This window comes from Carcharhinus amblyrhynchos, chromosome 15 (assembly GCF_965287045.1).
Source record: "Carcharhinus amblyrhynchos chromosome 15, sCarAmb.v2.hapA, whole genome shotgun sequence".
Classification (NCBI taxonomy): Eukaryota; Metazoa; Chordata; class Chondrichthyes; order Carcharhiniformes; family Carcharhinidae; genus Carcharhinus; species Carcharhinus amblyrhynchos.
In genome coordinates, this window is record NC_137338.1 from 42,584,094 (window position 1) to 42,601,737 (window position 17,644).

Sequence of the window (17,644 nt, forward strand, 5' to 3'; positions counted from 1 at the left end):
CCAAAGTTATTGTTTTATCCCTTCGAACCTTTCTAAAGGCCCCCATTTATAAAGTACTTAAAAGCTACCTAAAGGCTGCAACAATTTTTCTCATATTCCACAATATCCCAGACTTTTAAGGGGACTGCTTGCCTAACTGGGCACCATGGGGACCCCCAGCAGCAAGAATTTCCCCTAATACTGCGACCATCTAGTAAGTTGCCCCTGACACTTCTCTCCCATCCTCTACCTGTTCTCATCAACAGCCCCCATCCTCGATGAATGGCCCTGGTGAGTCCAGTCCCACTTCACCTGGGTTCCAGGGCCTCCTCTATAGCTGGTCTTGCCTGTTTGCAATCTAGCAGTGGCACCATTCTCTAGTGCTGTTGGCACTGGAAATCTGCCTCCCTTTGTTGACCAGCATTAGTTGCTGTTGTTGGGACCTAATTCCATAAAGGGACAAGAGTCCAAATCGCAAATAGTTAATTGCACGTAAAATTGGGTCTGAGCTTCCTTAAGAGGCTGAGACAGGATTGCCCTGCCCCCTCCCCCCTGACTTTTCTGTCAGTGGACAGGGTTATCGCTGTTCTGTCGAATCATCCATCATTCAAATTCTTCTGCAACTGACCAAGTTGCTTGGCTGCACCATCAAGTAAATCTTCGTAACAATCTTAATACTTTTCTTTCCAGGATGAGTGTCGATGCTCCACTGATTGGGTCATACTGTCCAACGAAAATCCAATTTAAGCCACATTATCTAATGCGGTGTCTAACTCATTGTTCAAAGCTTGGCAATACAGCTGATTCAATGTTGTACACCTTACTTTTCCTGCGCACATGTTCCAGCAGCACCAATATATTTTAACAATCAGAGTTGCTCGAGTTACTAGTTTCTTGAAAACGGAAGTAGCAACAGTATGAGCTTTTGTGTTGCAGTTCTGTAAAGGAAACACAAGTTCTGCTTCTTCATAAACTACCTTTATTTCTTTGTTTTAATTCCACATACAATTCTCCCCAAAGCACAGTGCCACCTGTAACCTTTGTAAATATCCCACTGACTTCTATTAAATGATTATCGTCCAATTTAGAACTTAATTCAAAGGTAATTGTTATCCCATCCATAACAGTGAGGACTTAAAGAAGCATAAGGCTAGATGGAGTCCAAGAGAGCAGGAAAGACTTAAAACAGTGTGGGAGGAGAAAGAGGGAGAGAGAGAGAGAGAGAGAGGAAGAAAGAAAGAGAGAGAGAGAGAAAGAAGGAGAGAAAGAGAGAAAAAGATGAATAGAGAGAGATTTAAGTAAACTGGGATTGTTCTGCCTGGAAAGATAGAAGTTGAGGGGGCAACCTGATAGAAGTTTATAAAATTATGAGGGGCAAAGACAAGCTGAACAGTTGGAAGCTTTTTCCCAGGGCAGAAATGACAATTACAAGGGGGCACAAGTTCACAATAAGAAGGCAAAGGTTCAGTACAGAATTGCAGGAAAGTTTTTTTTACACAGAGGGTGCTGGGGGTCTGGAATGCGCTGCCAAGTGAAGTGGTTGAGGCAGATACGTTAGTGAAATTTAAGACTTATCTGGATAGACGCATGAGCAGGTGGGAAGTAGAAGGATACAGGTGATTGGTCTAGGTAGGACAACGTGATCGGCGCAGGCTTGGTGGGCTGGAGGACTTGTTTCTGCGCTGTACTGTTCTATGTTCTTTGTTGTTCAGTCTGGGCAGCAACCAAGTTATGAAAAAGTATCAAAGTCTGAAATCGCAGAGAAATATTTAAGTGATTGGCTGCTGAGTATATTGTTTATTTTGCTTCTTTCTCTTCAAAAATGTATATAATTTATTCATAATTGTAACATTGTATTAGTATTACTAAACTTTCCCATCATCAGTAAAGCTTATTGCTAGTAGTAGATATATTAATTATAAATAAATTAATTAACACATTAAAGATGGCAGGGTAGGGAGTGTATTGAGACTGCAGAATGGGTAAATGAATAAATCAGCCACAGCATCATGGTACAGGAAACCATTCAAATAGGGGCAGACAATATGAATGTAGTAGTAGTAGGGGACAGTTACAGTCAGAGTGGTAAACACAGTTCTTAGCACTCAACAGCATGCATCCAGATGACTGTGTTGCCTACTCAGGTTCAGGGTTCATGACATCTACTCGAGGTTGAAGAGGAACTTGAAGTTGTTGGGGGAGGATCCAGTTATCAGACTCCATGTTGGTACCAGTAATATAGATAGGACTAGGAAAGAAGCTCTGCTTAGGAATTCTGAGCAGCTAGGGGCTGGGCTAACTTAAGTAGCAGAACCTCATAAGTAATAATCTATGAATTATAGATATACATAACCTGAGCCATGAGCAAACTGGCATGTTTCAAAGACTGATGTGGAAGAAATGGGCTTCAATTTTTGAGGCACTGTCACCACTTTGGGGGAAAATGGGAACTGTACCGTTGGGATGTTCTACACTTGAATCATGCTGGGACCAGTACTCTGGTGAGTTGTACATTCAGTCAAGGGTGGAAAGGATCATGCAAGACGTGATGTAGTAAATCAAAGAGAAAGAATGAGATAGTATAGCAGGGTAGTGATCTGGATAATGATAACCAGAGTGTGGCAAGAAGGGACCGTGAGTACAAACTTAAGTGAGAAGATAAGGCCAGAGATTAAGAAAATGGTAAAAAGATGCTGTAAAAGGCTCTGTATTTGAATGTGTGTGGCATTTCTAACAAAATTAATAAACTATTAACACAGACAGAAATAAATAAGTATGGCCTGATGGCCATCACAGAGCCATGGTTGCAAGCTGACCAGGGGCTAGGACCTGCATATTGAAGGATATTTGACATTTTGAAAGGATAGAAAGCTAATAAAAGGTGGTGGGGTAGATATGTTAATTATGAATGCAGATAATACAGTGGTCAGAAATGATCTTGGCTCAAAAGAACAAGATGTAGGATCAGTTTAGGTAAAGGAAAGAGGTCACTTGAGAGAGTAATTGTGGACTCCTAATTTTAGTTACACTGTAGGAAAGAGAATGCAGGAAGAAATAGATGGGGCATGTAAGGAAGATATTATGATAATCATGGTTGGCTTTAATCTGCTTTGTATTGGGTGAATAAGATGGATAAATGTAGCTTGGACAATGAATTCATAGAGTTCATTCAGGACCATCTTTTAGAGCAAGCTGTAATGTGACTTAATGAGGTAGGATTAATCACTAACCTCGTAGTAAAGGAGCTTCTGTGCGTCAGCAATCATAAAATGATAGAATTTCACGTTCAGTTTGAAGGGAAGAAGTGACTCCAAGTCTAGTGTATGAAAACTGATCTAACTCAATTGAACTTGGAAATTTAACATTAAAAGTAAGATAGTGGAAATGCTGTGACAGCCTTTTAAGAAGATTATTTTTTATACTTATTGTGACAGAAAGTTTGACTGAGGTTAACAAATGTGGTTGCCTCTTGTGTTTAGCTCCAATTTTACCTCTGTGGACCTGTAGCTAATGTTCTGTGGCTTCAAAAGTGTGATCCTGTTCACAGTTCAATGTTTTCTGTAGGAAAGAAATCTGCAGCTTTTAACAGGTTTTACTTTAGAGTTATGTGGCATACTTGATGACATTTGCTCATGTATTTGGCTAAGTTATGTCAAACCTGTGTCTGTACAAAGCGTTTCTATCCCCTGCTGTTCAATTTGGCACACTTTAAATTCAAGCAGTATTGCTAAGTGCGGCTGCCCTTTAAGAGGGACACCAGCCATTAAGAAGACTGGATTGACAAAGATACCTATTTTCTCTGCTGAATTGAGTGGCCACAGGTAGCGTTTAGAAAAGAGCAGTGTAGAAACAACTAAAGTCAACATTACAGTCATTCAGCAGAGGTGGGTACACTAAGATTACGTGTTATTCACCTTGATCTCAATGGTGCAGGCATGTTGTGAATCTCAACCTCCATGCCCAAAAAGTGGGGCTATCCAATATCTAGCCTGATGCTTTGAATTTGATGCTCATCTATCTCAATCTATTTAAATGAAAAACATTATTTTAATTCAATGTCGCATGATGTGTTTATTTGCTTTATAAACACTAGTTTTTGATTTAAGTAGGAGTCTGATTTAAATCAAATATTGTGGCTTTCCTGCACTTGCTTTATGTTTTATCAGCCTATAACGTTTTGATTTTCTCAGTAAAGTATTGTTGTTTTTTTTTAATCTAAGTCCCTGACTGTTCATGGTTTCATGAAATATATTATCAATTTTAGGTGAACAGAAGAATACCAAAGAAAGAGTAAGTATTGACATATTTTTGTGTTTGTTCACATTTATAAAGTTTTTGTCAGCTGATATTTACAATATTCTAATGTTTTGCACTTCTCTCTTTTATGCAATTGCAGTAATTAAAAGGATACTTTATGAAAATGCCGGATGAACCCTTTCATGTGCTGATGAATGTATGATTTGACATGCCATTGCGTTTCTTGCTCATTATCTCATTGTGAAAAGATTCCTTCCATAACAAAATATGTTTTGCTAAATTAAAACAGGAATTGTTGGAAACACTCTGCAGTTTAGGCAGCAGTTGTGAAAAGATGGAGAAGGTCAGGTTCACAACCTTTGTTCAGAATATCCTGCTCCCACTTTTCCACAGATGCTGCTTGACCTACTGAATGTTTCTAACACTTTCCATTTTTATTTCAGATTTCCAGTATCTGCAGTACTTTGCTTTGCATTTCGCTAAATGCTTTTCTTTATGAAGGCAGTGATTATTTAATTGAGGAGGAAAACGAGCACAAAGCCACTTTATAGTGATATTTTGGGCAAATACTTATTGGAATTACTGGTGCAAATAAAAATATCAAAATGAAAAACAAACAAGGAAAATCTATCAATTCCTCAAAAATACTTCCAGGGATATTTTCATCAGTAACCTGATAGCTGATTGCAGAATCATTTCATTTTTATTTAACTTTCACATTCATCTTTGGGGACGATGACAATAATGCTTATGTGGACAGCAAAAATATAGTTTTATTTGGATATATTTACTGGCCTTCTTTGCAAGTAGGATTTAAATACTGGAGCAAGGATGTCTTACTGCAGCTCTTGCTAGGGACCAGATCAGAAACTCCATGTTATGCAGTTAATCTAGACTCCCAACTTTTTTTGATTTTAGCATTAGGGTGAATGTAAGGCGTTTCGGTCCAATTATTGTTCAGTTGGCCCACCAGGAAGCTTTTATTAAAACAAAGTTTATTTTTAACAATACAGTTAAAATACAACAAAAAGATTAGTGTACGTCTTACCAGTTGGAAGTACTTAAACATAATGAGGTATAATTCTCAACAACTAGCTATCTCTATTGTTCCAATGTAAGCAATATCCTCATAGACATAACTCCTTCTAAGTATCAGCACAGAACAGATATGCTCATGTTTCTAGGCTTTTAACCCCTCAGGACAAAAAGAACCTTCTGACTCTCATACAGAGACAATTCTAACTTCAAACTGCAGAATCTTAGAGAAAGAGATGTATTTCCTGGCGGAATCCAGTCTCCACATCCAGGGAGAGAAAGAGAGGCACTACTCGCTAACGATTCCAAGCAGCATCTGAGCTTGATTTCTCTCTGTAAGCCTAGCTCCACCCAGTCAGCTGATTTATCTGTCAATCAACCAAATTAAGCCCTGTTCTGCAAAACCCTAGAGGAAAACACTAAAATAACAGAACAGCATTAGCCCAGATTAATACCACCATTCTAACAATTAGGACCAATTATGCTACTGCAATAACAATAGGACTATGGAATGCAGACAAAAGAGCACCAATAATATAACAAAATGTTAAAACAAATCCTGCACAAGAAAAATGACCCAATTATATCCCTTAAAGGCACTGTATTGTCACATTTTACAGAACCTTGGTGAGACCACACCTGGAATATTATGTGCAGTTTTGGCCTCCTTATCTAAGAAAGGATATACTTGCCATAGAGGGAATGTAATGAAGGTTAGCAGGCAGATTCCTGGGATGGCAGGATCATTGTATGACCAGAAGTTAATGAAGTTAAATAAATCTAATTATGATTTTCTTATAAGCTGCAATCTATGGTTTGCTACAGCATGGGATTGCAGTGATAGACTCATTTAATTCTAAAATTGTGCATGATCATTTTCTATTTATGTCATAAAAATATATTTAAATATGGAATATTTATAAGCCAATTGTAAGATATAAGGAGTAAAGTATTGAAAGTGATAGATTATTTAACACGCAGTACAGACCTTGCTCCCTTGCTAAAATGTGTTTCATTATGAACTATTTAATGTTGCATCTTTATCTTGGAAAATAGTATAAATTACAGTACATTCAAAAAATATTTTATTCATTTGACAATCATGACATTATTGATTTCATAGAAAGCAGCTGGAATATGCCACTAGAGTCAGGCCCGTATAAATCCTCTATGTTTGATTTGTCTCAGAGAAATGCTGAGAAAACATTAGTTAGTGTGCAACAAGTTATATTAACAATACTTTTAAATATTTTTGCAGTGAGAAAATGTCTGCATCATGCTCCTCCTAGCTGTAGCCTCTTGTAGCTTTTGTGTTGCCTGCTGACTTTGCTGTGAATTAACATCCAGGCATAAATAATCAAATGCAGCGAGCATAGATCAGTTACCAGACCCATAATCAAACACAGAAGAATTGAATCATTGAAATTCACTGTCTGAAGTGCTACAGTTTTGGACTTGTTGAGATTACACCTGGACTAATATGTAAAGAGGCCTTTGTATCTAAGAAACAATTTATTTCCCTCGGCAGTGCTAAAGTGAAGGTTCACTGGATTGGTTCATGGGATGAGGGGTTTGTCCTATGTTGAGAGGCTTGTTGTGTAGGGGCTCGATAGGGTGGAGATTGCAAGGTTTTTCTCTCACACAAAAACAAAAAATTCTGGAAAATCTCAGCAGATCTGAAGCATCTGTGGAGTGAGAACAAATAAATTACTTTTTATCAAGATGTTTCCCTGGTTGGGGAATCTAGAATATGGGTAAAATCTTAGGATAAGGGGGTTAATCAGTTGGGATTGAGATTTGGAGAAATTTCTTCACTCAGAGATTTGTGAATCTTTGGAATTCCCAACCTCAGAAGGTTGAGGATGTTCCAATGTTGAATATATTTAAGATTGGCATCTACAACTTTTTTGTCTTTCAAGGACTCAAGGGACATGGGAATAGGACAGGGAGTAGAGGTAAGGCCAAAGGTCAGTCATGATCATATTGAATGGCAGGTCAGGCATGACAGACCATAAGGAATAGTCCTACCCGTTTTTCAAATGCTCCTATGTTCACTGCGTTAATACCAGCTTTAATGTTTCGCAGGACTGCAGACAGTTTACATTTTGTTTCTCTCATGTTGCAGAACAACGAAGAAATCTTGTACGCCACAATAGATCATAGCAGCTCATGTGCTCCTGATGAAGAAAAACAAAGGAGTGACAACACTTGTGAATATGCAGTGATTAACTACAATTGCAAGCAAGAAACCACCACCTCAGAACAGGATACTCAAGAGTATGAGGAAGTGATACCCAACTAATGGATTGTAAAAGAGAAACAGTTCCGTTAACTGCATTCTAATGGTGCAGCCTGCTCAGCTTTGTTGGTGATTCAAGAAACCCCAAATGCTGTTTGGTGACTTTTTCACTGAGGCCAGAGAATTATTTTATCCCTACACTGTTTTGGGAGAGTTCAAGTTAAACGTGAGAATTGTTCAAGTGTTTCTTTTGTGGATTTGGATTGTAATGCTTTTTAGGGATGGAGGAGCACTCCCCTTTCTTTTGCCTTAACTTCATCTCTCATTCTTACTGACAACCAGATATCATTCAACACAATAGCCCAGGTTTTTGCTGGGGGGTGGGGAGGGGGGGTTGCATGGGGAGCAGAGGCAAAGCAATGACACTCATTGCTGACCTCGAAGAGAGCTGCCCACAAAGATCTAGTGATCTCTGTAAACTGGATTTCCCTATTCCTGGTGTCAATTTATCGTATTGCCACATCAGGGGAATCTCTGATGGCAGGGCAAGCAACCATTAGTAGAATTCTCACAGACAAAAATCCAGGCAGTAAAATATACCTGATTATCCTTCAATTTTTATAAATTTTACATGCAGCAAACATATGGGACCTATTAGAAGCTGACATGTCATTAACTTTAAAAAATGTTTATATTGCATTATAAACTATGGAATTTTTATGATACTGGAAGAAAATGATACTACACAATATGAAGGCAGTTTTTCATGGCCAGAGAGGTTTTTCTAAGATGATTATGGCTTAATATATTGATAAAAACCAAGCTGCGCTGTATTAACAGGGCATAATGTTTTGGGCTTTTAAACAGCGACTTTACAGCATAAAAGATGTTCTAGTCCGATCAAGTAATCTGTAAAGATTGCCACCTGTGAACAACTCATCCAATGGAGAACCAGGCAGTCACTGACAGCAACTTCTGATTTCTCACGTTTAACAGCACATGTGTGGATACCAAAGTAACGGCCAGTTTTACAGCTGCAATGATGGCTAGATGCCGGCTTTACAGTTTCAAAATCTGGGCCAATTAAATCTCTATTCTGATTTGCTGTATGTAATTGGACCAAACTGGGAGGAATCTAGCATGTTGAAAACTAACTTAATTTTTACAGTGTACTTAAGTGATTCAGTGATGGATTTGATAATGTATTCACTTCCTATTCATTCACATTGTAAAGAGTTCCTATTGCAAGCATGAAATGTATTTCCTCATCTGCTTTTCGAATGCTTAATGTGGTCAATGTAATCAATGGCTGCATTTCATCTGAAGACACTAGTGTAATTTAGTGTGAAATCTCTTTTCACCTTAATATATTCTGTTTTTTTGTTTTGATTCAAGTAGGAATGATTTATGAAGTACTTTTCTGCTTGAAGTTTAAAGAAATCCTGATGGAAATATCATAATTCTTAGCAAGGAAAATTGTCCTTAGGGAGTAGAACAAAATGGATAATAATGAAATGCAGCCCATTTGGCACTTGTCCAATTGTCTTTTCCATCGCATCATAGAAGCAAGGTTGAAAAGCGAACTGATGATTTACTGCCAGCAGCTCTCCAACATGGATTTCACTCCTTATAGATTATTTCTGATTTGGATGTTTATTTTAAAGAAGAAAGTATTCGTTGTCCTTCATTCAAAAATTGTGGACAGATTTCTAAAATGATTGCAACATAAAGCTCTGGTGATATAGTTAATGAAATATGTTTTTTTTAATGGTATGCACTATTGAATATTCATTCATGGGATATGGGTGTCACAGGCTAGGCCAGCATTTATTACTCATCCCTAATTGCTCTTGAGAAAATGTTGGTGAACTGCCTTCTTGAACTGCTGTGGTCCATGTTATGTAGTTATACCCACAGGCCTATTAAGGAAGGAGTTCCAGCCAATGGACAATAACTATGTAACCTATCATGGCCTTCTTTCATTTTTGTGATAACCAACTACCTTGCACACTTCATTCATGCTAGCAGACCAAAAATCCAGTGATGTCACAATTGAATTAAAGGTTGCACTGGGGTTGTCCAGCAGCTGATGGCAGAAGGCAGTAATTTCATGACCCCAGAAACATTCCTCCAGAAAAGTTACATGCCCTTGGTGGACCTCTAGTTAGATTGCCTGTTGCCTCATACAAACAGTTAGAGTCTGTACAGTGGCCATTCTCCATCCATTTGTGTCTTAACAGGTTCCTGCAAGATTAGGGCCCTGATTTGTGTATAAACATCGTCCTGTTTTAGGTGGCCATGGCATTCTTCCATATATGGATCAATCTGAAAATTGCATTCTGTGAACCTTGAGAGTCGAAGTTCCTCACTCTGCTGGTCACCAGTTTTTCAGGCAGGAAATGAAGACTAGTTGAAAACTATTCCTTTGAATCTTCAAAGACGGGAATGACAGCTTGCTTATTGTATGAGGAAAGTTTACGTATGGACAAATGAAAGGCAATGATAGGTCATTAAATGGAATTGCGCAGGCAACTATTGAAATAGAAGGAATTTGAGCAAGCCACATAATTAGGTGATGAAAATAAACTCTCCACCTGGATGGAAGTAAATTAAGATTTGATTGCTGATAAACCTGACTTTTGTTTTGAAAATAAATGAAATTTAAAAAGTGCCCTATGTGTTCAGAGCAAGCTTTTGAAAAGCTTGTTACTGCTATGTAAACCAGATATGTGTATTTACATCGAAACCAGTGGGTTTCATGTACAATCAGCTGTGAGGAATGGTTATTTTGGGTTGAAGAGTTTCATTCTATTGCAGCAATTATGCCTACACATTCAACCGTGCAGCAGATGGTATGGTTTAAATTCACCAGTCTTCACTTCTAGCAAGGACCTGTGCTCAAGGGAATGTAAGTTAGAGATACAAATGCACCCAAGTAGCTGCAATTCCTGACCAATGCTGTTTTTGAGCATAATTTGCCAAAATATTCATCTAAAACACCAACATGATAAGACATATGTAATCTATTGGATTTCTGGAAAGACTTCTGAAGATGTTTTTCTGATATCTAGGCAGGTATTCATTCGATAGAAAGTTTTAATGAAGTTGATATTATACTTGTCAGAGTTACCTGAAAGCTCAGTAAGTGAATGTGCTGTGTAATGCACTACTTTAATTCATGTTCTGTGCAGTGTGAGCTTATCTCAGGTAGGGCAGTAGGAGTACAACAATTGGCGATTGTTTTATATGTTGGTTCTCAGCACATGACCAATGCCAACAAGTCCTCATTTATTACTCATCTCTATTTTTCTCACATTATGTTTCATAAAATCCATGGAATCCCTGTGGTACAGAAGGAGGCTATTTGGCCCATCGAGTCTGTACCGACCACAATCACATCCAGGCCCAATTCCCGTAATCCCACACATTTATCCTGTTAATCCCCCGGCACTAGGGTCAACTTAGCATGGCCAGTCAACCTAATCTGCATATTTTTGGACTTTGGGAGGAAACCAGAGCACTCGGAGGAAACCCATGCAGACATGGGGAGAAAGTACAAACTCCACATAATGACCCGAGGCTGGAGTTGAACGTGAGTTCCTGGCGCTGTGAGGCAGCAGTGCTAACCACTGTACCACCATGCTACTCTAAGCATGTTAAACAAATGGATCATGAACAATATTTATTGAGGATGAAATTCAATGGTGGAACAGCAAAAAACACGGAAAATGTCGCTAAGGGAAATTACTTTGTCTATAGATTTTTTTTTCCCCAGGAAATGGTTATCAATAATATGTAGTCATGATCAATAATTTGTAATCAAGTAATAATAATAATTCATTACCATGAGCTATTAATTTAGTTGCAGCACATTCAAAGATTCTTTCTCATTCTCTTCACTACCCTTAGGGCTTTGGTCAAGTTAAATAAAAATCAGAATTTTTAAATTGATCTAAATTTTCACAGAATCATTACAGAGCAGAAAGAGACAATTTGGCCCATCATGTTTATAGCAGGTCTCCAAATGAGCATTTCACTTTGTACCATTCTCCAAACCAGCTGGTTTTCTAATAATTCTGCCTGTCCTTCCTTTCAAATACCAGCCTCATTCCCTGTTGAATGTCTGGATTGAACCTGGGCAGTCCGTTACACACCTTATCCATTTGCTAATTGAAAAAGCTTTGGCGGTGACTTTGCACCCACATTTGTCATCCGTGAGAAAAGCAATGACCACAAAATCTCCAGTGAGAGCTCCTTTCCTGATTTTCCCTGCCCCTTGCTGCGCAGAAAGGGTGGGAATCTCATTTAAATACATTTAACTACATTTTTATACATTTACATTTGTTTAAAGGTCCTCCCTTCCACATTATCTCCCCTCAATGAATTGATGTCATTTTGGCAAGGTTCACAACAGGTTGTGAAGATGGGAAAGAGTCAAAGAGATCCTGCTGGGGATATCAAGATAAGTGTAGCCCCCAGTGGGAAAGGGACATGCCGGGGCAGGGCCTTAACACAGGTTGGAAAAGATTAACCTAAGCTGGGGGAAGTATCAGGGTTCCCATTATCTGTGTTCGGGTGGGACGATGCCTGTGAGGAGGAAATTGAACCCAACTTAGCCTTTGGTTGTAGGGATGCTTCAAATAATAAAAGGAAAGGATTCCATATACCTTCTTAACCACCTTGTCAACCTGTCCTGCTATCATTAGGGATCTTTGCATATTTATTCCAACATCACTCATTTCCTCTGCAATCTCAGCATCCTCCCCTTTATTGTGTAATCCTTTATCTTGGTTGACCTCCCCAAATGCATCAGCTCACACTCTAGTGAATTGAAAGACATGTGCCACTTTCCTATGCATCTGATGAGCCAATTGATATCTTCCTATAGTTTACAGCAGTCTATCTTGCTATCTACTGTGCAGTTAATTTTTGTCCCATCTGCAAACTACTTGACCATTCTGTCTACATTTACATCCAAATCATTAATAAATACCACAAAAAACAGGGGGGCCTTGTACTGAGCCCTGCAGAATCCCACAGGAAACATCTTCCATTTGCAAGAACGTCCATCAATAATTACTCTTTGTTTCCTGCCACTGAGCCAATTTTGTATCTGGCTTGCTACAGTTCCCGATTCACCATGGCATTTATTTTTTAACTAATCTGCCATGTGCAATCTTGTGGAAAGCCTTGATAAAATCCATGTTGGCCACTACATCAACTGCACTACCCTCGTCAATCATCCTGGACATTTCCCCAAAATTTTCAATTGAATTAGTCAAACATGATCTTCCCTTCACAGATCCATGTTGGCCACCCATGATTAATCCCTGACAGTTTATCCTATCCATTAGCATCGATTCTAATAATTTGCCCAGTACTGAGGTCAGGATGACTGGCCTGCAATTAGCTGTTTTTTTCCCTCACTCCCTATTTAAACAAAGGTACAACTTTAGCATACCTTCAAACGTCTGGCACCTCATCTGTATCTATTGAGGATTGGAAAATGATGGTCAGACCTTGTGTGATTTCCTGTCTGGTTTCTTTTAATAGCCTGGTGTACATTTCATCTGGCTGTGATGATTTATCCAATCTCAAGGGTGCTAATCCCCTTAAGTTTCCTCTTTCTCTACATTTATCACACCCAATATTTCACACTCCTCCTTCTTAACCATAATGTCTACATTGCCCTCCTCTTTTTGTGAAGACAGGCACAGGTTTTCATGATCATATCCTTCACCTCTACTTTTAATTTATCTTTCTGGTCTTTTATGGACATTATTCTTTCCATATTTCCTCTCTGACTCTAATGTATTCTGTTAAAATTAGTCACCAAGTGAAGTTCCCCAAATTTGTTAACTCGGAGAACCCTCAAATTGTTAAGCCGTAGGTGAGAAGGGATGAACTGGCTCCTTTTTTCACCCTCTCAGTTGGTCACAGCAAGATTCCTCTAAGAAGATCCCTTCCTTCACAGATACCTTTTCCAAATCCCAATATTTTTGTTTTAAAAGCACCATTTTAACCAGGCTTTCTTGAGTTAAAGAAAAAGTGAGCTTATTAACTACTGAACACAAGAAAATGATAAAACACGTACATAAACACTCATAGAGATTAGAAATGAGAGTCCAGTTCAAAGTAAGTACAAAACAGTCCTTGACTTGTGAGAAACAGATGATTGAGCATTGCGGCTATTGCAATTCATAATTTCAGTAGTGCTGACTTCAATGGGAATTGATTCCAGTTCTTTGCAGTTTCCCTGTTTCCTTTCAGCTGTGATCTTTACTGACTTGGCCTACTTATACATTCAGAAATAGAAATACCTGCAAAAACATTTGCAGGGCTTCTGCTGCTGGTCTACTTTGTGCTTCTGCTTTACACTCACTCTTACATGAGCACTAGTTTTCTCATACACGGTCATACACAGGATGCACACACATGAATGCACACACGCTTGCATACACATGTGCACACACACAGATGTTTCAGCTGCTTTTTATCCCAGTCTTTGTATATTCCTGGGGAAGGCAAAATCCACAAAATCATTTGGACTGCCATGCACAGGATATTTTTTGTTGAGATAATGCTCATCTCACATTGCCTCCACCAGAGGTTGCAATTCGTTTCTGTGCATTTTAGAGTGGCCTTGCCTGGAAACTGGGCATGATTCCAGTGTCGCTCAGGGTATCACCCATCAGCAATTCAGCAATGACTGACTTTACATCCTCAGCCATATTTGACTTGTATATCCAATTAAAAAAACTCATAGGTTTTTATTTATTCAAAGTTAATAGTTCAAGGCATAATTTGATGCTTTCTCTTCATTATTATGCAATTAATACAACATCTTTGTGTTCTCCTTAGTTTTGTTTCCCAATATACTTGCATATCCACACTTTGTTTTCCGAACTTGACTTTGAATCCATCCCTCCTCTTTCCATACTCCTCTTGGCTTTCTAGTATTATGTTCTCAGTGTTTGACATCAGAGTCCCTTTTCTGTCTTATCTGACCATGTAAGCTCCTTGACATCCAGGGGACTCTAGATTTAGCTGAGCTACCACTTTCCTCTGTAAGAACACGTTTACTCTGAACCCTTTAAAACTCCCCCTTTCACTGCTCTGACACCAAAGTACATGTTTCTACTCCACAACTGCTAATTAACTCCAGCTTAGTAAAATTGGCCTTGACGAATTTTCACTCAAGTTTTATCTTAGTTCTAATGTATTTAGGGAAGAAGGCAAACTGAGTTATGATCATTGCCACTGAAATGCTCTCTCACTATCATTTATATTATCTGCTCAGCTTCATTCCCTAAAAAAAAGTGTAGAATCACGCCTCCTTGTTGGACTTGCTACATATTGACCAAAAACATTCTCCAAAATATATCTTAGGAATTTTGTTCCTTTCATTCCTTTCACACAAAAACTATTCCAGTTAATATTGGGGCAGTTAAAACCTTCTACTATTACCACTACTGTTTTTCCACTTCCTAGAAATTTGCCTACACACTATAATACATTTCCAGTGGTGTGACAGCCCCTTTTTATTCCAAAACTCAATTCATATGGCCTCAATTGATGACATGAATAATATATCATACCTCCTCATAGCTGTAATTTTTCTTGAAGCAAAATTATTTTTATCCTTTGTCATTTTTATTCCCCCATCTTGTCTGAAAACCCTGTAATCAGTAATGTTGTGCTGCCATTCCTGCCCCATGTTTCTGTAAAGCTATTATGTCATACAGTCACATTTCTATCTAAGTTCTCAGTTCATCTACTTTATTTCTTATACTCCTTGCATTGAAGTACATACCCTCAAGAACTGCCAAATTCTCTTTTTATATTTTTGACCCTTTGTTTCCTCTGTCTTCCTGACTCACATTTTTGCCTTCCAATACCATTTCTAATTGTGTCCCATCTGAGTCCACCCTCATCTTCACACCTCCCTGTCAAACTAGTATAAACCTTTTCCAACAGCAAGGGTATTGCTCCCTGCTCTGGTGAGGTGCAAACTGTCCAACTTGTACAGGTCTCACCTCCCCCAGAACCCATCCTAATGTTCCAAGAATGTGAATCCCTCCCACCTACACCATTTCTCCAGCCATGCATCATTAGCTCTATAACCCAGTTTGACTGCTAACTAGCCAATGGCATTGATAGTAATCTGGAGATTACTGCCTCTGAGGTGCCACGTTTTAATATCTTACCTAGCTCTCTAAAATTATCTTTCAGTTTGTCATCCCTCTTTCTATCTATGTCATTGGTATCAATGTGGAACAACCTTTAGTTGTTTATCCTCCCCCTCATGATTGCCCTGCAGCAATTCTGTGACATCTTTGACCTTTTATCTAAATTAGATACAGCTCTTAGGGTTAAAGAGATCAAGGGATATGAGGGAAAGGGGGAATCAGGGGGATCAGGATATTGAATTCAATGCTGGAAAATCTCAGCAGGTCTAGCAGCATCTACAAGGAAAGAAAACAGCTGACTTTTCGAGTCCAGATGACCCTTTGTCAAAGCTTTGGACTCGAAACATCAGCTCCTTTCTCCCCTTACACTTGCTGCCAGACCTGCTGAGATTTTATAGCATTTTCCATCTTGGTTTCAGAAACCAGCACCTGCAGCAATTTGCTTTTATTTATTGAATTCGATGATCAGCCATGATCAAAATGAATGGCGGAGCAGGCTTGAAAGGCCCAGTGGCCTATACTTCTGCTTCTAGTTTCTATCCTTTTTGAAGAATGTATCAGAAAAGAAGGCTGAACAACATCCAGCAGATACTGAGTCAGAACACATTTGTTTTGTATGGGAAGACAGTTAATTTCTTTGTATCCGGTAGAAATCCTGATTTGTCATTTAATGGCATTGTGAGTTTTGTTTCAAACTGAATTTAAGATGAGTTGCAATAACTGTAACGTAGCTGTTTAAAAACAACTCTTGGATTCAAAGATCATCCCCTTGTTTTTATCCTTTTCAACTGCAATAAAATGACAAAGGATAAGATCGACCTCACCTGTGAAATACCCAAGATGCAGCAGAGGGCAGTACAATGAACTGTACATATTGCTAGAAACCTATTGCCTAAAAACATAGCTAGTTTTTTTGATAAACCAGTGCCCCATGTCATGTACCTACCTACTCTACACAATGGCCTAGAATTTGCAGTAAAAATAACAGAAAGGCTTCCTTTACTAAAGAGTTAATCAAAATGTATTAGTGTAATTAAACACAGAAATTGGGAAGTTGCTGTTTGAGTTTCCTTTCCCTTCCAGAAGCTTCACTACAATAATCTCTCACCATGGAAACGGTTGAAACATGTGAAGTTAGGGTGCTTATCCACTAAACGCCCTCTAAATGTATTGGATAAAGTTTCTACTTGTCCGTTATAGTGTAATTGGATTTTTGTGAGGTGGCAAATCTTAATTACAATTAAAAGAAAAAGTTCTGGCACAGAAAAATAACTTTGACAAGAGTGGAATTTCTGTTTTAAATTATTGGAGAATCAGCAAAATTTTAAAAAATATTTTAAAGACTTCTATCTTTCTGCCTCCTTTATTTCCCTCTAAATCTCATCTTTCTTCTCCTCTTTTATTTTGCTTTCTATATATGATTTGAAATATTTTAATTTACACCTTGTGACTCTGTGTTCCTCAGTAAGGATTTTTCAACAGTGACACACATTTGTTTGTCCTGTTCACACAGGTTTCCGATCCTCTTTAAAGGGGGCTGCACTGAAGTGGATTTCTTATCACTGATGGTTCCCAGTGCAAGAGCCCATTGAAAATCAATGGGCAAGAGTGATGGTACTCAATACTAGTCAGTGGTCTTGCTGATTGACCGATGCAGTTTTACAATCAGAGTGGTACTAACAGTATTCAGATAGATACGTAACAGGAATTGTGTGCATGTTTATGGAGTGTACCCTGTTTTAATTACTGTTGACAAGAGTTCATGTTTTAGGAGCTGGAAAGCATACGGTCAGCACATATAAATCTTACCCTAACTAGCCCCACCCCCTATGTCCCCATATGATTCTTACCTGAAGAAACTAGCACTCCCACACTCTCCCAAACCAATATTGTAGTAATGTCACCTGCTACAGTCCCACTATCTTTCCTGCCTACTTTGTATGCT

At 38.6% G+C, this 17,644-nt stretch overlaps 1 protein-coding gene across 1 annotated transcript in view; it reads left to right on the forward strand.

Moving 5' to 3' along the window:
* LOC145352974 (uncharacterized) overlaps positions 1 to 7,885 on the forward strand; it is a 43,243-nt gene extending 35,358 nt beyond the window's left edge. The window contains exons 3-4 of the mRNA XM_080203281.1: positions 4,244 to 4,269; positions 7,397 to 7,885. Of these exons, the coding sequence (XP_080059407.1) occupies positions 4,244 to 4,269; positions 7,397 to 7,573 (203 nt within the window). The 3' untranslated portion in view covers positions 7,574 to 7,885. The remainder of the gene's footprint in view (positions 1 to 4,243; positions 4,270 to 7,396) is intronic.
* Positions 7,886 to 17,644: the final 9,759 nt, after the last annotated feature.